The sequence below is a fragment of the Geotrypetes seraphini genome, chromosome 19 (assembly GCF_902459505.1).
Source record: "Geotrypetes seraphini chromosome 19, aGeoSer1.1, whole genome shotgun sequence".
Lineage (NCBI taxonomy): Eukaryota > Metazoa > Chordata > Amphibia > Gymnophiona > Dermophiidae > Geotrypetes > Geotrypetes seraphini.
Window position 1 is genome coordinate 26,171,424 of NC_047102.1, and position 23,017 is coordinate 26,194,440.

Below are 23,017 nucleotides of genomic sequence, written 5' to 3' on the forward strand. Positions count from 1 at the left end.
GAAAGTGGTTTTTAGCGCAGGCCAGCGAGCTGAATGCTCTGTGCATTACCTCAGGTACATTAGATAGATTGTGGGACAGGCAGGGGAACATGCTTGAGTACTTGAATAAATTCATGTAAATTGTTCTGAGCTCCCCTGGGAACATTGAATAAATAAAATATAGAATTAGGTCCACCATGTGCCAATAAATTTTAGAGATGCGTACAACAAACATAAGATACTTTTAGAAACACAAAAATAAACCATAGGCTTCCTCTAGGGAACATGCTTGAGTATCTGATTGTAAAAACCGCTTAGATAACTTTGATAGGCGGTATATAAATTCTAATATTAGTCCTAGTGCCACAGTATGTTACAGTGTTGGTGATTTGAAAGGTATCTCAGCTCAGCCGGGTTTCTGCTCTTACTTATCAATATACCGACATTGTACTGGATCACTGGGACAAATAAAAGTTTACCTGTTATCTTTGAATTTCCAAAGATAAAGGAAAACAGCACTTCAAATAGGAGGGTTGGTCCTATGCAACTGCTGTATGTGAGGAGACATAGAAGATCCTCAAGTACTAAGGAATGCAATTGGAGCCTAAGAAAATTTGGCAGAGAAAGATACAGAAATTGTCCCAGTTCCACAGGACTGAATATAAAGAACTTCCAAATGTGTCCTGATACATTGCCTATGTATATTTCTATTTTAAAAAAAAAGGGGCAAGTGAGATGTCAGTTCAAGCCTCCAATTAAAAAAAATCAGTATTTTTTCATAGGGCTTCTTTTTCTCTTTTCTTTCTCACCCATGTCTATTTCACCTTATGAACTCCAGCAGGAGGCTCTCTGGAACAATGCAAGTATTGAGATCAGCATTAGCAGTAAATCTGAGCGCTTGGGATCATCTCCAACGTACCCTATCATAGGGGATAGGCTCATTCCTGTCATAATAAGGGTAATTTTATAACTGGATGCTTGCATTTACATGCCACGAGTACATGTAAATGAGCAGAATATCAACCCTGGCAATCCAAATACCCAAGAGCTAATCTGTATGGGTGTGTTTTAAGTGGTATGGCATGCAAATGAAAGGATGTGGAGCATGAGTGGGACTTAGGTGTGTCTCCCACTGATATGCATAACTTACGTACATGGCTGGTGCAATTGCAGTCACCAAAATGCAAGGTATGCTGGTGCTGGGTTACACTAATTTTCTAAATGGAATCTGGGCAACCATATGCTGTTTTAGAATAAACTCTAATTGCCTAATGTCAGGACACTTAAAACAGGGGCTTTAATGCTGGTTAGTGTAAATGGAGCCCTTATAATTCACTTAATATGGATTGCTTCTGTGCCTAAAGTATCCTGCAGTGTACAGGCATAATTTTACCCAGACTGTGCAGACTCATTCCCAGGGTCGGGATTGGAAAGCAATTTGCATTTCTGTTTGGGCTTTGGAAAATACATATTGTATGTGTATAAATTAACCTGCTAAACAGCAGATATAAATATAAGTACATGAGTTCTCTGGGATAATTTTCACAATAGAAGTACATGCATACTCCAGATTTTGCTGGAGCTTGCCCAGGGAAAAAATATGCATGTACTTTTTCGACGTGTGCTGTTATAAAATTACCCCCATGGTACTTTAACAGCATTATTTTATGTCCCTCTCATAGGAATGCAGATTAAAATTTAACCATTCACCATATTCCATGGTGTTCAGCATTCTCTGCTGCCTAGGAATTATCCTGTGTCTCGTCACATCAATAGCCGTGGAGTGGACGGGTTTAAAAGTCGCCAAGAAACTGCATCACAGCCTACTGAACAAAATTATTTTGGCGCCTATGAGGTATTGCATTTATTTTAATCCAGACAAGTATGCGGTAGCTCTGAAGCCAGTCAAGCCGCAAAGCAATGCTTATTCTGCTTACTGATATTTTTGGGGATTTATATTTCACCTCTTAGTGAGAAAAGATTTTTAATAGACTTTACAGTTTGGAAGTGTCCAGCATATTAACCATTATGCAGGCATTTCCCTGAAGTGTATGTAGAACCTTTGATTTTTAGCAAACATTAAAAGCACATATAGGGGCCTTTTTTTTTTTTTTAACTTAAAAGCGTTTAAAAAAATGGGCTTAGAGCATTTTAACGTGGGACTTTTGTGCACACTAAGCCCATTTGTAATGTAACAGTAAAATAGGGTTTTTTTTTCTGTTTTTATTTTTGCAGTCCTGCGTTAATTAGCACGAAAGATCTTCCCAAAATTAACACTGGAGCATATACCGTTCTCTGTTTAGGAGGGTGCTAACTGCTTCCCCATTAACCCAGTGTTAACCAGTTAGCACATACTAATCCTAACACACTAGGGCCCAGATTCTCAAAACTTTAACATGGTCGCTAAACTGGTTTCCGATGGTTTAGCCTGCACGCGTTTTAGCGGTGGATTATCAAAACAGCTTATCTCTGTCATTAGCGAGCTTTCTAGCAGTCTCCAACTAGAGAGTTGCGCGGGGACAGAAATCCCACCCGTCCCCACCCGTCCCCGCCAAAGTCCTACCCGTCCCCACCCGTCCCCGTGAGGAATCCCACCCGTCCCCACCCGTCCCCGTGAGGAATCCCTCCGTCCCCACCCGTCCCCGCGAGGAATCCCCTCCGTCCCCACCCGTCCCCGCGAGGAATCCCCTCCGTCCCCGCCCGTCCCTATAAACTTCAGAAATAGTTATTTCATTTAATTATGCTACTGAATTAAAGGCTCTGGTAGAAACCCATTTACAAATAAGCAAAAAGACTTTATTAATTTGAAAATATTAATTGGGAAGAATACATACTTTGCAAATGGGTTTCTACCAGAGCCTCTAATGTTTATAAATTTTTATCAACACAACTAATATACTACTTTATCCTGAAGCAAAATAAAAAAAAAGAAATATAATTTTTTTCCTACCTTTGTTGCCTGGTTTCTGCTTTCCTCATGTTCTCATTCAATTCCTTCCATCCACTGTCTCTCTTCCTTCTGCATCTTCCATTTGCTCTGTTACTGTGCCTCTCCCTTTCTTCCCCCTTCCAAATTGGTCTGGCACCCATCTTCTTCTCTCCGCTCCCCCCATAGTCTGGCATCTGTCTTCTTCCCTGCCAGCGTCTTCTCCCTAATCTCTCTTCCCCATTTCCTTTCAGCGTCCTTCTCCCATCTTCCCCATATCCTGTCAGCGTCCTTCTCCCCCCTCTGTCTTCCACATGTGCTTTCAGTGTCCTTCTCCCCCCTCTGCTTCCCCATGGCCTTTCAGCGTCCTTCTCCACCCCCCCCCCCGTCTTTCCCATGTCCTTTCAGCGTCCTTCTCCACCCCTTTGTCTTCCCCATGTGCTTTCAGCATCCTTCTCCCCCCTCTGTCTTCCACAAGTGCTTTCAGAGTCCTTTCCCCCCCCCCGCCCTTCCCATGGCCTTTCAGCATCCTTCTCCACCCCTTTGTATTCCCCATGTGCTTTCAGCGTCCTTCCCCCTCCTCTGTCTTCAAGTGCTTTCAGAGTCCTTCCCCCCCCTCCCGTCTTCCCCATGGCCTTTCAGCGTCCTTCTCCCCACTCCTTCTCTACCGCCCCGGGTGCAGCACAGCCGGCCAGGTCCCCTTACTTTTGTGGCACTTCCCCGACCGACTGACAACAGCCCCGGTCCGACAAACCTCCCTGCCCTTAACTGCGAATCTAAATTACCTTATTACAGCTGCTGTAAGAAGATAATTTAGATTCGCGGCTACAGGGCAGGGAGGATTGTCGGACCGGGGCTGTTGTCGGTCGGTCGGGGAAGTGCCACAAAAGTAAGGGGACCTGGCCGGCTGTGCTGCAACCGGGGCGGGGTGTGGCGGGGCGGACCGCCTCCTCCCTTGGTAGCCACTCGAACCGCGAGGCTACTCTCCTCCTTACCTGCACTGCCTGCAGCACAGAGCCAAACGGAAGTCTTCCCGACTTCAGCGCTGACGTCGGAAGGAGGGAGGGCTTTGTTTAAGCCCTCCCTCCCCTCCGACGTCAGCGCTGACGTCGGGAAGACTTCCGTTCGGCTCTGTGCTGCAAGCAGAGAAGGTAGGGAGAAGAGCCGCGCGACTGAGTACATCCAGCCCCGCAGGAACCCCGCGACCCTCGGAGGCGTCCCCACGGGATCCCCGCGACCCTAGGGGGCGTCCCCACGGGATCCCCGCGACCCTAGGGGCATCCCCACGGGATCCCCGTGACCCAAAGGGGGAACCCGCGGGATGCCCGCGGGTCCCGCGGGATTCCCGTCGTCCCCGTTCCCGTGCAGCTCTCTATCTCCAACTGCCATGCAAATGGGCTCTTCAAGAAGAGATTCATTCAGGAATTCCAGCGTGAACATGACCATTTCCTAAATACTGTGTATAAGGAATCTTTGTGGGAGAGTTTAGAGAGGTGTCATCTTTTCACTGTTACCAGTAGGTGTAACTACTCCCAGAGAAAAAGGGGAAAATAAAAAAGGTTAAACATTTACCTCCCCCCCTCCTAGCGTTTTTTTAGCACCAGCCATGGTGGTAACAGCTCCGTTGTACATAGCAATTCTATGAGCATCAGAGCTGTTGCCACCAAGACCAGCGATAAACCCTAGCGTGGTTTTATAAAAGGTGGGAGGGTTGCTGAGATACTGATCACTATTTTTTTTTTTTTACATTTTTTTATGTTTTAGGTTTTTTGAAACAACACCACTAGGAAGTATCTTGAATAGATTTTCTTCTGACTTTAACACTATTGACCAGGTACGATATGAAATGTTATTCTATGAATAAAAAAGGTTGATATTCAGAAGTTATGTTATAGTCTTGTATCCCACCATATCCTCACTAAACAAAGTTCAAGGCGGGTAGCAAACTGATAGGTTCATTAAATGTTAATTTTTTTTATTTTTTCATTTTAAAGCCATGATTAAGTGCAGGATATAATACAATCAAATAACTCTATAAAAGCACTTAAATACATTTACAGTTATAATTTATGACAAATAGAAATATCACCCCCCCCCCAATTATATTCAAAAAATACATTCAAATTGAGAAATTGAAAAATACATTCCAACCCACCCACCCACCCTTTACATGTGTGACCAAAGGGCATAATCACTAATCACTTTTTGCAAAATTATGTCAATGGCTCCCAAATCTTCAGAAACTTTTTATAATGTCCCTTATATATAGCCATACTTCGTTCCATCTTAAAATTATGACATATAGGGCTCCTTTCTTCAAGCCGCACTAGCGGGGTTAACGCGCACGACTCTTCATCACACACTAACCCCCGCGCTGGCCAAAAACTACTGCCTGCTCAAGAGGAGGCGATAGCGGCTATTACATGCGTCAAACCGCTAGCACGGCTTGATAAAAGGAGCCCATAGACTCCCACCAAAAGATATAGTTCAGTCTATCAGTCTATCCCAGTTCTTCCAATTCCTTAAAATAAGCTGAATAGCAACCCTTGTCATTATAAAGAGAAGTTTATTATTGTGAGATGATATTTGGCTTTTAGCTCTCATCATAGTGCCAAATAGCACCGTGTAATATGTAAGTGCCAGTGGATTTTCCATTACTTTGTTTATCTGATCCCAAATGGATCTCCAAAATTGAAGTATAAAGGGACAATAAAATAATAAATGATCTAATGTCCCAGGTTCAAGATGACAGTGCCAACACCTATTAGACTTGGAACTATCTAATTTCTGTAACCAAACTGGGGTCCAAACTGCTCTATGTAACAAAAAAAAAAATCAAGTTTGTCTCGTAGATGCAGACACCGTACATCTCATCCTCCAAGTCCAGATTCGTGGCCATTGAGACACAGTAATCTGATACTTTATCTCAATGCTCCAAATGTCACGAAGACCAGTTTTTGGTTTCTTATTCAAAAATCCAGATATTAATTTATACCACTGAGCGGCCTGGTGACCCAGGGAAGCACAGGAACAGCAAACTATACTGATTTTTAGAACATAAGAATTGCCGCTGCTGGGTCAGACCAGTGGTCCATCATGCCCAGCAGTCCGCTCACTCCGCGGCCCTCCATTCAAAGACCTGCGTCCTACCTGCACACGTTCTTGTTCAGCAGGAACTTGTCTAACTTTGTCTTGAATCCCTGAAGGGTGTTTTCCAATCAGGGAACCCCCTCCTGAATGGCCTGCTTCAACTGCAACCACCTATAACTTTGAGATTTAGCAATATCAAATTTTTGTTGCAGTCATGAAAACCCAAGCAGCTTTCCGTCTGATACTACATCGTCTAAAGTACGTATGCCCGCCTTCATCCAGAACTTCCAGATGACCTTAAACCTGCCAATTTGAATCTTGGGGTTCAACAAAAGGACTGACAAATGGATTTATGAATTGGAATATCTGTTAAATTAGTAATGTCTTCCAAATGTCCATTAAAATTCTATTGTCCTTATACAACTTAGGCATCTTGATATTCAAAACGTGGCACAATCTCAATGGAGAGAGGAGTTGCCATTCCAACCTTAACCAGTCTGGAAGATTTTCCATGAGCTCAGGGAGGATCCAATACATACCCTGACGCATTATATAGGCTTGATGATACCTATAAAAATGTGGAAAATTTACCCCACCCTCCACAATTGGCTTTTGTAAGGATACTAAAACAATTCTTGCTGTTTTCTCCAGCCAAATAAATTTTGTAAAAATACTGTTTAATTTTTTGTAAAAAGACCCCTGAAACAACATTGGTAACATACCCATTTGGTAACAAACCACAGGCAAAATCATCATTTTCGTCTTCTGAACTCTCCCCCACCAAGACAGATGTAATGGGTTCCATTGTTCACACATTTCTGTAACCTTTAGCAATAAGGATTTTTCATTTACTTTCATAGTTTCTTCCAGCGTTTTGTAAACCCAGATTCCTAAATATTTTATACCCTCTTCCTTCCAAAGAAAGGGGAATAAATCAAACAATCCTTTTTGACAATGTACGTTAAGCGGAAGAATCTCTGATATACTCCAATTTATTTTATATCCTGAAAAATTTTCCAAATCTATCAATCAAATCTAATAAGTGTGGAATGGTTGTTTCAGGATTCCTTAAATGAAGCAATATGTCATCTGCATAAGCAGAGACCTTGTATTCCCGACCTGCATAAGGAATACCCTGGATCTCCTTTGCCTGTTGAATAGCTAATAACAAGGGTTCCAAAACAATATCAAACAGCAAAGGAAATAACGGACATCCTTGTCTAACTCCCCTCTCCAGACAGAAACGCTCTGAAAAAGTATTATCTATATATAATCTGGCAGAAGGGGAACTATACAAGGTTTGAATCATTTGTATAAATCCTAAACCAATACCAAACCAATCCATTGCTTGATACATAAAGGTCCATTCCACCCGATCAAAGGCCTTCTCTGCTTTCAGGGATACCGAGAAGGCTGGATCATCCATAGCTTTTGTTAAATTTAACATGTGAAAAGCCAGCCTGGTGTTGTTTGAAGAATGTCTAGAACTAGAGGGTTTAGAATTTTTAAAATTAATTGGCTCATTAAATGTTAAATTAAAATACTTACAGCAGAAACATATTTCAAAAAACTAACCTCCTCCAAAAAATTTCAGAAATAAAAAACTTTGCACATTTTTATGGAAAGAAAGCTAAGACATAATTCCAGAGATCTCTAAAGGGAGCAAGTTCCAGACCTGTACCATTCAATAATGATGTGAAAAACAGTGACTCTTAGGGCTCCTATTATGAAGCCACGTTAGCAGTTTAACACGTGTAATAATACGCGCTAAACCGCCAGATGTGCTAGCCGCTACCGCCTCCTCTTGAGCAGGCGGTAGTTTTTCAGCTAGCGCGTGATTAAAAGTCACACGCGCTAAAGCCGCTAATGCGGCTTCGTAAAAGGAGCCCTTATTTTTTTTTTTTATACCCTTCAAAGAAGGAAATGTTAATATTATCAATGCTACGAGCTACAATCAGAGCTAATCTTGGGAAATATTCCAGAACCTCTCCGTACAAGGTTTTAAATGCAAGGCAACCTAATTTAAATTCAGCTTGCAATTCCACAGGGAGTCAATGCAACTCCAGAAACAACTGTGTAATGTGATCAATTCTTGACATAAAATATAAGTCTTGCTGCAGTGTTCTGTATTAATTGAATTTTTTTCATCAATTTTAACTGAGATTCCGGAAAAGAAGGAATTGAATTCTCCTCTTACACGCTGCATAAATTTAGTTCAGTCAATGAGTTAAAAAAGATTCCAACTTAATTGAGAATCTCCACCAAATATCCAATTAAAATTATCAAGATAACTTAATCTGGCTTCAGAGTGATTACGTCCGCGTTTAACCCCGTATTAATCCCACCTTCCAAACTATGGGCAATTTTACCAAACCCTTCATCTCCTCCCATGGCTTCCAGTATTACCTATATGTTGATGACTCCCAGATCTACCTCTCTACACCTGAAATTTCAATTAAAATCCAAGAAAAAGTCTCTGCTTGTTTGGCTGATATTGCTGCCTGGATGTCTTGCCATCATCTGAAACTAAATATGTCCAAGACTGAGCTGCTCCTCTTCCTCCTAAACCCTCTGCTCCTCCTCCTTTCTCCTTCTCTATAAATAATAATGTCATTGTTCCAGTCTCCTCTGCTCACAACCTTGGAGTGGTCTTCGATTCTGACCTCTCATTTTCTACGTATATTCGACAAGTTGCTAAGACCTGTCGCTTCTATCTCTTCAATATCGCCAAAATTCACCACTTCCTCTCTGAGCACACTACCCGGACTCTTCTTCAAGCTCTCGTAACCTCATGCTTAGATTACTGAAATCTACTCCTAACTGGTATCCCTCAGTGTTGCCTCTCCCCCTTGCAATCTGTGCAAAACTCTGCTGCGCGACTCATCTTCTTCCAACCTTGCTACGCTCATGTCACCCTTCTCCTGAGAGATGCGGGACCAGGCAAGCAGCCTTGTGCACTGCTCTGCCGCAAGGGAAAAGAAGAGGACTCGGAGGCAGCCGCGTCAGCCGTCAGTGCTTGTGGGAATCGGCAGGGACCAGGCAGGCAGCCGCATCCAGCAAGGGAGGGCGCAATAATTTTAAAAAGGTTACAGGGTGGGTATTGGCTGCATAAGATGCACCCTTATTTCCACCCCCTTTTTGGGGGTGGAAAAAGTGCATTTTATGGAGCAAAAAATATGGTAAGTTGCTGTTTATGGGTCTTACTGCATGGCAATGTAGCTGCACTAACCGATAAGCAAAGAAGCTGTTCACTTTCTACCCCCCACCCCCACCTGCCTCAGAGCTAAAAATAATTTTATTTAATTTTTTTTTTTACACATCCAAAAATTACTGCAGGACTTCTCAGTGCATCCTATGATGGATGGAAAGTACATATTCTATTGTTTGGTCAAGATGAATTATATTTTTTAAAAAGGCAATAACTTCCAACTTCTCAATTTTCAATGTTTTAAAACTCTCTAAGTAAGTGGGTTGGGAAAAAAATTAAAAGAATACTTGCAGGTGTCGGTAGGCAAATGCCAGAAGTATAAAACATAAAATTGGACAACTAGACTGTATGACATTAGATAAGATATTGGCATAATAGGTATCTGAAAAATCTGGTGAAGGAAAAGATAACCAAGGATACTTATGCAGATCCTAGTTGAAAATCCACTGGGACCTATACCTCTCCCCTGAGACCCCATAGGCCTACTATAAGGTAAAATAGTCCATTCCCTGGGCCAGGGAAGTGGTTTATCTACTGTCAAAGCTGTGGACCCTGTAAAAAGAAAATATTTCACATGACACATTATTTTTCTTACTCATTATCGATTTGTTGAACCGTAATCTTTACTGGTTTTTGTAGCACATTCCTGCCACATTGGAATGCCTCAGTCGTTCTACTCTACTGTGTGTGTCAGCTCTGGCTGTTATCTCGTATGTTACACCGATGTTTCTGATTGCCCTAGTGCCCCTTGCTATCATATGTTACTTTATTCAAAAGTACTTCAGAGTCGCATCAAGGTAACAATTTCAATTTTTTTTTCTGTATTGCAAGTAGTATCTATTCTATGTATCAAAAGCATTTAGGGAGATGTTTACTAAACCATGTTAAGCAGTTATTGCAGGTATTAGTGTGCATGACCAATTAGTAGAGACTAGTGCTGCCTGATTCACGATTCAAATCGATTCACCGATTCACTTTGGGTGAATCGATTCGAATCGGTTCGTTTAAAAAAAAATCGGCCTCCCGATTCGGAGTGACCAACCCTCCTACCCGTGCCTTCAGATCTCCTAAAGCAGGAACGGAAGCTGCCTCTTGCTGGCCATTCACTGCCGCTCCTGTTTTACACTGTCTCAAGGCTCCGCCTCCTACCACACATGGGCACCCACTGCCCCTCGCCTGCACTACAATGCACTTCTCGCCATGGGCTTTGTAATAGGTAATAGGCAGCTGGAGGGAGTGAAACTGGAGATCATTTCCAAGTGCCTACTGGTGCCCGGCAGACTCTCACGATTCTCCTTTTTCTGCATCTTGGCTTTGCTCCTCGCCTGCGAGGCAGGCAACTCTATTCTTGGCCAGAGAAGGGAAGATGGTCGTGGGCAATTGTGGTGGCCAGTGCTGGCTGGGGGCGTGTGGGGGCTTTGACATGCTAATAATCTGGCTCTGTTTGTTTCCTGCTCCCCTCCAGCTGTAGTGTAGATGTGAGTGCTCAGCGAAAAGGGGTGAGTGAATGAATACAGACGTATCATTAAATTCCCTTCGATACTTCTATTCCCTCAGTCCCCTGCCACTGTTTAGCCCTTATCTGATTTTTCTCTCTTCAGGCTTCCTGTGCAAATGTTTGCAGGGCTTAGGACCCGTTATATATATTTTTTCCGCCTGCGAGAATTAAGCACAGTCTGCAAATGAACCCATTAGCTTCATAGATAAGATCTTTAAGAAATTGTTTGCTTGTTGCTATGGCAGAGAACTTGACACATTTCTGGCTATTGCAATGTGTTAAAAAATAGGTCTCGTCTTTTTGTGGGAGATCGTGGCAAGGCTTAGAGGGCCTTCATAGTCAGATTTGGAGGCCACAAAGGCCTCTCCTCCCCACCCTTAAGGACCTTAAGCCCCCTAGTGGGCTCCTTTCCTGCTCGAGGTGTTAATGGTCAAAAGTACTGACAAAACCCTGCCCTCCCCTAAGCTTCTCCCCTACCAACAGCTGCACTGAGGGCAAATAGCATACCTTCCACCCTACCCTTGGACTCCAACTCATCGAAGGGGACCAGTAATGTTGGGGTCAGGTGTGATCCTTATTGCTCCTGCTCTGGTGGCTGCTACTGTGAAAATTGTATTGGCTCACCCCTAGCAGTAATTCCATAATACTACCACTAGGGCAATAGTAGCCATCAGACCAGGAGCTAGTAGGGTCACTCCTTCCTGCAAGGTTGCTCAGATCCCTAGAATCAGTTTTAATTGGAGGGGTGGATGGGATAGGGGTGGGGGTAATGGGCCTAAAAACAGGAGAGAGAGAGAGAGAGATGGGCTTGTTAACCCAAGTGAAGCCAAATACTTTGCACATGGATCTTGGACCCAAACGCAAAACTGAGTCCTTAACTTTGGGTGGCTAAGACTCCATCCCCCATGAATTCTGAGTACTGCCATTGCAGTAAAGTCAAAGAGAAACTCTCCATTTGAACATGAGCAACAAGAGCCACAAGAACAACATTGCAGCTATGCTGGCTATTTGAAAATCACCTGAATTTGCAGTCATGATCCCTGCAGGTTTTTCTTTATTTAGATTGTGCTAATGTCTAAATAAGCCAATGTGCCTCTCCATATTATAACAGAGCACCAATTACACAGCTCTTGGAGCAGAGAACAAAATAATGCTATTTATATTTATTTTTGTGCTTGAAAGAGTTGTCAGTCTAAAGGAGCCCACTGACCATGCATTTATTGATCTTGTCCTTATCATAGGGATCTGCAGCAATTGGATGACAGTACCCAGCTCCCACTTCTTTCCCATTTCTCTGAGACTGTGGAAGGTTTAACTACAATTCGTGCTTTCAGGTATCCATTTAACTTCCTTGGAAATTAGTCAATGCAGCAAACTGACTTTCAAGGAAGAGCGTACATTAATATATTGTGGCTTTAAGTTTCTCAAAGCAAAATCAGAAGAGTAAACCTCTGCAGCAGGGAGTGGAGACGGCCAAAAAGGGGATCACAAAAAGCTGTGCACTGAAGCCAGCAAGAAAGCTATCACAAACTTTATTGGCCAATTTTTCGACAGAGATCAAAGCCAGATTGCCTGAAGGAAGGAAGGAGTGGCCTAGTGGTTAGAGCTACAGCCTCAGCACCCTGAGGTTGTGAGTTCAAGCCCCACACTGTGCTCCTTATGACCCCGAGCAAGTCCCTCAGTCCTCCATTGCCCCAGGTACATTAGATAGATTGTAAGTCCCCTGGGACAGATAGGGACAAATGACTAAGTACCTGAATGCAAACTGCTTAGACAACTAATAGGCAGTATATAAACAACTAAAATAAATAACCCAGCCATGTCCTGTTGGCCTGCTATAAGGTTGGGATCAGAAGAGTATTTAGCCAAGGAAACAACATACATGCCTGTGTTAACACTTCCTTCAAGCATTGATTCCCAAATCTGTCCTCAGGGCCCTGTAATCACATAAAACATGAATTAAGCATATTCCTTGTGCTCCAGATGTTTAGAAGATAGATCCTCTAATGAAAGGCATTGGAAAGGTGTACAAGTCCTTCCCTATGCGTAAAGAGAGACATTGTTCAGGATCAGTGGCATGTATCAGAAGCTTCATTCAGGCTGGCTGCTAGATTTCTTATCTATTTAAAGTTATATAATGACCACTGAAAGCTGACCTCTGACTTTATAAAGACATAAGTCTTGATCAGGAGTGGCCATAATTTTTGACCATTATAGGCATTGTCTAGATGCCTAACCAGTGGATATCCCCTTGGAGGGTTGACAAGCTGAAAACAATATTGCATTGGGCCTGACTGTATTACTTCCCGCTAGTAGTGAGTCTGTCTCGACTATCACTGGCTAAGGACCCGGTGCCAAAGCCCACATATGACTTACGGGACTTAGTTTACCCACTTCTGGCTTAGATCCAGAAAAAGTCCTGAGAAACCAGTCGTGTTGATGCTCTGCTGCAGTGAAGTTCAAGCCATCTGTGCAGTTCAGCTCTGGGAGCTACAAAAGAGCACAGGTGAATTGGCATTTGCCAGTACAATATATTTGTCACTCAATTTTGGGTGAACAGTTTCAGAATAAAAAAGCATTTGTCTAAATGGCTTGTGATTGGTCTTGGATCAGATCGAGCAGTAGTGTGCAGTGCAGCATCCTATTGCTAAGCACCTGATTCATTTGAGTTCCTTAACTAATTTTAGGATGAGGCCATTACTGCATAATGCAATAGCACCGACAGTTGAGGTTTATACTAAAGCTCCATCAGTAAGGTTCTCGGCCTTTATGTTTCCAAAAACAGCAACAGCATGAGGATTAAACTGCACAGATGAACCACTGCCAACAAACGAACATCCCTTAAGTGATTGCACTTGCACCAAATGTCAGAGGGAGTCCTTTGAACAAGCCAGTAGAGATCTGAGAACAGATTTAAGCTATGCAGTGATTAAAAATAACGTCCATGTCTTGCCTAGGCTGGCAGACTTGTTGATCGCATAAAAGACAATTAATATGAATACATATGCCGTGGAAGTCCTCATAAATTACTATCGGAGCCCTGACCTTACAATACCCTGTGACCGAATGCCGACTTATTTCGGTAGAGCTGGTTATACAGTCCAATCATACTGCTCTGATACATTTTGCTCTTTGTCCCTTTAAAAAATTTAGGACCCAATCTTCCAAGGAAAATATTTTAATAACTTCAACAATTATCCAGATATTTTGCTTAGTCGAGGCTTTCTGGTGGTTATTCACAGAACTGGACATACTAAAGGGTTTTCCAATTTTGTATCCATGGGGGAAATAAGAACTCGATTAAAGATCCCAGTGGAAACATTAACAGTGTCAGTAGTGATTCAGAACTTGATTAAACATCCCAGTGGAAACATCTCATCATCTCTACTTTGTATTTATTTATCTTTGATATTGTAGAGGTGTTTATCCAACTTTTTTTGGAAATAAGTGTACGAGATCTTCTCCTTAATGTTGAGATGATAGTTTAGCATTCTCATTGACTCCTGTCAGTCTGAATATTACCTAAGAATAATATCCACTGCCCAACATTCATTTCAGATGAATACAGCATATCCAGCTAAGGGCTCCTTTTACTAAACTGCAGAAGATCTTCTTACTGCAGGCCTGCGAGGTAATTGCTGATTCCTGTGAGCGTCGGGGCATTTACATCACTGGCTTGCGGTAAAAAGCTCTTCCGCCGTTTAGTAAAACCCAGCATAAGTTCCCAGGGTCTGTTACAATAGGAACTGCTTCGTGTTCTCAGCGTTTCCCAGAGCTAGGAAAGAGCCAATTGAGTTAACAGTTCAAGGTTGGTGCCTGGCAAGAAAATCATGCAGGACTTGGAGAAGAGGAATCTGATAGGGATGGGCAGTCATTAACAAGGACAGAGGAAATGTCAGTGACATTTCTTCTGTCATTCCCTGTTGCTGGCAATTGAAAACAGGCAGGGTTTTATTTGGCAATGACTGTCCCCCTGTGATTCAAGATCTTCTAACTCCCCCCTACAATTCCAGGCCCCCCTTCTGGCCACTCTCCTTGTGATCATACCTTCTGGCTCCCACTTCTTTCCAGTCCACCCCCCCATTCCCTTTAGACACCACAGGCCTACCTCAATTCCTGGTAGTCCAGGGTGAGTCCATGGGGCAAGAGCAATGCCTATTTATTTCTGCTCATAGCAGCAGCTGCATTCAATATAACGGCTGTAACCTTTTGCCCTATTGTACTAAAGGGGGCCAGACAATTTTCATTTTTTGTCATCTTCAGTGACAACAAAAGAGAGGAACCCCTAAATAAAACAACATGGTAAACAGCATAAAACAAAATTTTCTGGCAGCCCATCTCTAGACTGAGTTGAGGCAAATGGGATTGTGAAGAGGAAATTACGTTGGGAATCTTGGGAAGGGAAAAGGAATGTATGGAAAGCCAGCACTCTAAAATTGGCCCTGACATTTACATAACAGCGGGATCTGAATAGGCCCTGCTTTCCTCCTATATAATCACCCCCCACCGACTATCATGACCTTCCCCCACCACCTTTCTACCATAAATACACTACAGTTTTTATGATGGTTAAACCATAGCACATTAATAATAATAATAATAATATCCTTATTTTTATATACCGCCATACCACAAACAGTTCTAAGCGGTTTACAAGGGAAGAGATTGTATACAAACAGCGACATTACAGAGAACTTTCAAAATTATATTGGCATGTTAAGTTTAGTCAGGAAGTATTTTGGAAGTACACCAAGGTTGAAGTGGGGTCAGAGAAATTTGCCAAAGAGATAAATTTTGATTGACTTCCTAAACGTTTGGTACTTATCATTACTTCAATTAACATCATAACTAAAGAGTTCCTCCCGAGCTACCAAATTACATAGTTCAGTGCCCTCGACCACGCCACCTCAGCAAGGGTCAGAAGGGTGGCATGTCCCTCATGCCCCTTTTATCCCAGTCACCTGACCCACCGGGCACGGCACCCCGCCGGTCCATCGCTCATCACCTGATGAGACCCATGACCCAGTAGCTCGGGATATCTGCACCCCCGAGCTACCACCCACTGCCTAAAGCAATGGGCAGATGGGTAGGAAAAGCCACCCTGGAGAACACCGGAGGGAGTCGAGTCCTCCAAGGTCCCAGCCTTTAAAAAAACCTAGCCCCCGCGTGCTTCCCAGCCTCCCCACCAATTAATTTAAAAAGCTCCTACCTGACAGGTCCATCACCCAATCCTCCCCTGACACTTCTCCACCACCCCCACCCCCTAACAACCCCAGCCGATGGGTGACACGAGAGCCAACCAGCCCCGTGTTACCTTCTGCCCATTGACACGGGGGTCTCGGGCTCCCGTTTAGGAAATTTCCTCCCACTAGATCCACCTAAAAAAGAGGGGGGAAGAATTGAGTGTTAATATTTATTGCAGTTTTTTTCTTCTGAGATTATTTTCTTACCACTGCTCCCCCCCCCTTTACAAAACAGTAGCACAGTTTTTATCATTGGTCACGGCACTAACAGCTCCGATGCTCATAGAATTCCAATGAGCATCAGAGCTCTTATCACTATGGCCAGCGCTAAAAACAGCGCTATGGTTTTGTAATTATGTTGTAATGTAAAAGTACAGGAATTTCAATAAAAAAAAATAGCATAAAAGAATCAACATAAATTCAAACTCATAAATTTAAAAAAATGGTTATGATTTACATTAATAACAACATTAAAAGTTCAAACAAGAAACAAAAGTTAAACTGGGAGCACCAATAGAGATGGAACCAAAACTAATGCAGAATACATTACTTCATTTGCACAAAGTATAATGCTTGATTACTAAAATCTGTTTTATTTTTTTAACATTTAAAAATGACTCAAGTAAAGAAGTACCTGCTCTGCTCTTTCTCTTTTTCAAGGTATGAAGCCCGATTCAGACAAAAGCTGCTTGAGCATACTGATTCTAACAACATCGCCTCTCTCTTCCTTACAGCCGCCAATCGTTGGTTGGAAGTCCGCATGGCAAGTGCTTCACGCTACATTACATGAAATATAATTTACAGAGTGCTGTGACTCACTCTGTTTAAAGTTTAAAGGACTTTACCCTTATTGCTTAAAAAACAAAATCCGATATTTAAAACTCTGTGATTGGTTTTGCTATAAAACTCTGACCATGGCACTTAAAGTTATACCCATACTTCAATACTGGGCTGCACTCAGATACCAGCACTGAATATCTCAGTATAAAGCAGTCTCGATATTGCCAATTTGCAAAGCCAGTATCAGGATAAATATTCAGGCAAGTTAGGACATTAATTATATAGTTATCTGGGTACCAGGGATGAATGTCGGTTGTATTCAGCACTATTTAGATCAGTGGTTTTCAAACACGTCCTGGGGGACCACCAGCCGGTCGGGTTTTCAGGATATCCCTCATGAAAATATATGAGATTAGCATATAATGGGGATGACAAGCATGCATATCTGTTATTTGAACTTTCCATATACAGTTTTCCCCGCAAATTTGTGGTTCGCGAATCACAGACTCACTCATTTGCGATCTGCTCCGACCATCTCTTCCTGTTGTAAAGTTGGGCTACAAATGAAGTGCAATGCAGCTCCTGATTGGTGTAGTTGGACTTTAATACAGGAAGAGGCAGTGGGAGCAGACCGTGAGTGATTTTCTTCACCCACCAGTGCTCTAGCTGCCCTCCCCTGCCTTTTGACAGGTGAAAAACCACATTTGCGGTTTTTCAAATTTCGTGGGAGTTCCTATAACGGAACCCCCGTGAGTTTCGGGGGAGTACTGTACTTCAACACGAGTACTTAGATCATTTCAAGACAATGGATTAGTTTTACCTGCAGTAAAGAGGACTAAATAGAAATTTACAAGATCTAAAGCAGTGGTCTCAAACTCGCGGCCCAGGTTCCACATGCGGCCCGTGGTCTGTACTAGTGCTGCCTGCTCTTTGCAGCGTCCTCTGGCTTCCCCCCTGATCTCCTGCTCTTACCTTCAGATAATTACCGCAGTCTGCAGAGAGGATTGCTGGTGCTGTAGCGATCCTTGCAGGCTGCCGTCATTCTCAGCAGCACGTTCCCTCTGCTGCGATCCTGCCCCTGAAGTCAGAGGAGGGGCAGGACTGTGGCAGAGGGAACGTGCTACGGCGGACGATGGCAGCCTGCAAGGAACGCTACAGCACCGGCGATCCTCTCTGCAGGTTGCGGTAATTAGCTGAAACTAAGACTGGGAGGCCAGGAGGGAAGCTGGAGGATGCTGCAAAGAAGGGGGAACATGCAGGCCTTTGGGGGGGGGGAAGATTTATAAACTATAAAGAGTTTTTACCTCATGCAAAATTGTCATTTCTTTAATAAGACATTAACTATTTTTTCTGTGGCCCTCCAAATACCTATAAATCCAAAATGTGGCCTTGCAAAAGGTTTGAGTTTGAGACCACTGATCTAAAGCTTTTTTTTTTTTTTATTTGGCACTAAGTTTGTGGAATCAATTACCTAGTTTTTGTTCATTTGAGGGTGAATTTTAAAGCTTTTAAAGTTTTTTTTTCAATTAGCTTTTGGAATGGAGTCTTCAATTTATTCATTTTATTGTTTGCATTATACTGTTTGTGTTAAGTGTGATTGTGCGTTTTAGGTCTTTCCTATATTTGCTGGAGTTCTTTTCTTTTTCGCTTATATATTTGGATTTTAATGTAAACCACTGAGAACTGTTGTAAGCTTCAACTGGAAATCAAATTTTAATAAACATAAACTTTAGAGATATCCTGACTGGCTGATAGTCTCCCAAGACAGGTTTGAATTTCACTTATCCAGTAAAAATTTTCAATGGCATTATTCAGAAAAATACCACTGGAAATCTAGGTGTGTCCCTGGTGAGCATCATATATTTTCCTGAGTAACTGCTCCTGAATATTGAGGCCATAATGTAAAATAAATATAGGGATGATATTCAGATTAATTGTGACCATTAGAGAATGACATGGGGACAAATTTTTCCCTGTCCCCGCAAGAATTCATTTTCCCGTCCTGTCTCCGTGAGTTCTTTTCCTGTCCCTGCCCCTGCCCCATTCCTATAAGTTCCATCCTCATTTGCACAAGTCTCAAACACTTTGAAATCCTAAGTAGCAACATTCTAGAGCTCAGATTGTGATGTCATAATGCCTCATTCCACCAATGCCTAAGCTCCGTCCTCATCTGCATAAGCCTCAAACCCTTTAAAATCCTAAGTAGCAACATTCTAGAGCTCAGATTGTGATGTCATAATGCCTCATTCCACCAATGCCTAAGCTCCGGCCTCATCTGCGCATGCCTCAAACACTTTAAAATCATAAGTAGCAACATTCTAGAGCTCAGATTGTGATGTCATAATGCCTCATTCCACCAATGCCTAAGCTCCGGCCTCATCTGCGCATGCCTCAAACACTTTAAAATCATAAGTAGCAACATTCTAGAGCTCAGATTGTGATGTCATAATGCCTCATTCCACCAATGCCTAAGCTCCGTCCTCAACTGCACAAGCCTCAAACCCTTTAAAATCCTAAGTAGCAACATTCTAGAGCTCAGACTGTGATGTCATAATGCCTCATTCCACCAATGCCTAAGCTCCGGCCTCATCTGCACAAGCCTCAAACCCTTTAAAATCATAAGTGTTCGAGGCTTGTGCGTTTAAGGCAGACCTTACAGGAATGGGGCAAGAACAGGGTCAGTGACAAAACTCTTGGGTACGGGACAGGGAAATTGAGTTCCGGCGGGGACGGGATAAATTTGTCCCCGTGTCATTCTCTAGTGACCATCTCTGGGAAAAAGTGACAAAGTGATTTAGCAGGCCAGAAACAGCTACTGGATGGTTAAATTGCCTGTTTGAGGCTAACCGGTGATTTTCAACAGCACTTAACCAATTAGGCCCGGATTCTGAAAGCGGCACCGCAGTCAGCAGGCGCCTGAAAACACAGTGCTGGTCACAGGTCAGTGAGATTACAGCACCGTTTTCGGAATCGCGACCTGTGTCAAAGGTAGGCACCAGAAATGTAAGCCAGGGTTTTACAGGCCTATATTTGCAGTTTCCACCTTCAACGTAGAATCATGCTTGGCAGCACTGAACGTCATACCGCCCATAACCACGCTTCTTATGACATTCGACAGCACTAAGCATCTGCGTAAATGCAATTCTGGAACTATGATTTATAAACATCTTGAGGCGACTACTTTTTTTCCTTTGTTTTTTAACGACACAGTCAATTACCACGCCATTAATAAGGTGACATGTCAAAAGTGCGTCGGACATTGGCGCGTTGACAATTGCGCACAGGGATGAATGTGCGCCACCGCCTGAAGCCGTTCTGACCGTTCCCATTAGCGCTGTGAAGGGGGTGTTGGGGGCACCTCACTGAGAAATACTCATGCTTACTTTGAGGGGATTGTGGGGGGGAATCCACCCCCACCCCAATACACTGAAACATTCCCCTCTCCTCCCGAACACCGGCTCTTCCGTTCTGAGAGATGGTGGGGGGGGGGCAACCCCCCTACACCCTCCCCTCAACGTGAGCACGAGTATTTCTCAGTGTACTGGGGGTTCCCACACCCCCTCACAGCAGTAACGGGTACGGTCAGAACGGCTTCAGGCAGCAGTGCGCATTCGTCCCTACGCGCAGTTGTCGGTGTGGCTTTGCCGGAGCACTTTTGTCCTGCGCTCAAATGCCAGTGTACCATTAATAACCACTTAAAACAATTAACTTTGGTGCTTGTAGAATGCCTACCGGTGTCTTCCTAATGGTGCCACTTTTAGAATCCGGGCCTTAGTGCTGTTGAAAATGTCCAGTCAGCACTTATGTGAAAACCAGCTATTTGGGGGGTGGAGGGGATTTCAGGGGCGCAGAGCTGGCTCTTGGCTAGTTAAATTCCGATGTTCAGCACTTAACTGGCCAAGGATTGCATGAAAGTCAATCCTATCTTTGCACGGTATCCCACAGCCCAGTTAAAGAGATGAATATTACACTCAACCAGCTATGTGTTAGGTAGCTCTGCAAAGTCGGAAATTCAGTGCCAAAGGGCATTGAATTTACAGGCATAACACTAATCGACGCTGGCTGAATATCAGACCCAAGGTTTTAATGAATTCTGTTAGAGCAAACAATTTGTCAATCAACAGTCCAAACCCCATCCTTTTATGTGTAAAAATGAAAAAAGTTATGGACGCTCAAACATGTAACTTTTGCAAACTGCTTATGGAACCATGACCTGATAAATCGACCGTTGGCCACATTTTGGGTCTGCTGCTTTAGTCACCTTTTCCCAGAGATGGTCACATTTATATAATTAACTTCAAGAGTTTACCAAATAAATCTTTTTGTTTAAACTCCCCAGGCTGCTCACTGGTTTGTTTTAGAAAGGGCGTGCAGCTATCATTTAACCAGATAACACTGATATTACAGCACTATTTGGATAAATACCACTGGTTTGTAGCTAGAGTCACGAGTGTACGCTACTGCATTAGTGCATACTAATTGCCATTAAAATATGTTATGTTCTCTTAGACTTAAATGTCGCAGTTGTCCTGGTCTTTCTGCATCTATGTGGAACTGATGTTTCAGCCACCATTCTGTGGCTTTCAGGCGCATCAAGACCTAGACAACTACAAGATCATAAGGACATAAGAATTGCCGCTGCTGGGTCAGACCAGTGGTCCATCGTGTCCAGCAGTCCACTCACGCAGCAGCCCCCAGGTCAAAGACCAGTGCTCTAAATGAGTCCAGCATCACCTGCGTACGTTCCAGTTAAAAATAACCAGATAACTTATCCAGTTATCTTTAACGGAATATCCAGCAGGTGAATACTGAATTCATTTTTTTCATCCCAGTTTTCTTCCTTTAGAGCAGGGGTGTCAAAGTCCCTCCTCGAGGGCCGCAATCCAGTCGGGTTTTCAGGATTTCCCCAATAAATATGCATGAGATCTATTAGCATACAATGAAAGCAGTGCATGCAAATAGATCTCATGCATATTCATTGGGGAAATCCTGAAAACCCGACTGGATTGCGGCCCTCGAGGAGGGACTTTGACAACCCTGCTTTAGAGTAAGCTATTCCAGTCCTCGAGAACCACAGGCAGGTCAGGTTTTCAGGATATCTGCAATAAATATGCATGAGATAGATTTGTATCTCAAGGAGGCAGTGCATGCAAATCCATCCCATACATATTCATTGTGGATATCCTGAAAACCTGACCTACCTGTGGCTCTTGAGGACTGGAATTGCTACCCCTGCTCTAGAGTAAGTACATTACTTTCCAGCACAGATGGCTGTGAAACATAATTTTCCATTTCTATAGGTCCTAATGTATAGTTTTCTTTTAGGAATATATCGGAGCATGTGTGGTACTAATAGCAGCTGTGGCTTCCATTACAAATTCTTTATACTATGAGCTGTCTTCTGGGCTTGTTGGCTTAGGCCTCATCTATGCTCTAATGGTAAGTATCAATGAAACTGATTTCAGAGAAGGACAGTGTGTTCTCATGGATAATCGTATTGAACCTCTTAAAAATAATTAGTGTGGATTTTAGATGATGTTCCTTGTCCTGCAAATTCCCAGGCCTCTGCATTGTCGCTACGTATCTACAATACTGTTACCAAGGAAATTACATCATCTTATGTAAGAGCATCTGTCTGTACTGTCAAATTGTGTAAATATGTATGTTGACCTGTAATCCATTCTGAGCTCTTTTGGGAGGACAGACTAAACAACCAAATAAATAAAGAAAAGAAAATTTTCTCATCAATTCAGAGCACTCATTGTATTAATCCCTGTCAGGTATCCAACTATCTGAACTGGATGGTCCGCAACCTGGCAGATATGGAGATTCAGCTAGGAGCAGTGAAGAGAGTCAATGGCCTTTTGAAAACGGAAGCTGAAAATTACAAAGGGCTTTTGTGTGAGTGTGGTATTCTTAGAGCATAGTTAAGAACTCGCTAAATGTTTAATGATGCAAGATTAAATGCTTGGGCATAAATTATACATGCATTTAATTGACTGGTTTTTTCCTGTTATGGGGCAGCTGCATCGCAGATTCCTCAGAACTGGCCAGAAAGTGGAGATATTCAAATACAGAACCTAAGTGTCAGATACGACAGCACTCTGAAGCCAGTCTTAAAGCATGTTAATGCTCATATCAGTCCAGGACAAAAGGTAGGAAAGCTAAAATCATATATATAAAACTTTTTGTTCATAGTTGGTTCTGCTAAGTGCCATTTTAAATGTGAGCTAAGTCCTGTGTTAAAATGTGTTAAGCCCAGATTTCAGCTCACTCTAGTAAAAAGCTGCAGA

The 23,017-nt window shown here is 42.9% G+C and overlaps 1 protein-coding gene across 4 annotated transcripts in view; it reads left to right on the forward strand.

Moving 5' to 3' along the window:
- The window catches only part of ABCC8 (ATP binding cassette subfamily C member 8), a 200,634-nt gene that overhangs the window by 155,965 nt on the left and 21,652 nt on the right, over positions 1-23,017 (forward strand). For all 4 annotated transcript variants that reach the window (XR_004537595.1, XM_033928351.1, XM_033928352.1 and 1 more), the window contains 8 exons: positions 1,662-1,834; positions 4,670-4,739; positions 9,843-10,000; positions 11,943-12,035; positions 16,605-16,707; positions 22,050-22,163; positions 22,505-22,625; positions 22,749-22,879. Coding sequence is in view for 3 of the 4 variants with exons in the window: in XM_033928351.1 (XP_033784242.1) it covers positions 1,662-1,834; positions 4,670-4,739; positions 9,843-10,000; positions 11,943-12,035; positions 16,605-16,707; positions 22,050-22,163; positions 22,505-22,625; positions 22,749-22,879 (963 nt within the window). In the remaining variant the exon portion in view is untranslated. The remainder of the gene's footprint in view (positions 1-1,661; positions 1,835-4,669; positions 4,740-9,842; positions 10,001-11,942; positions 12,036-16,604; positions 16,708-22,049; positions 22,164-22,504; positions 22,626-22,748; positions 22,880-23,017) is intronic.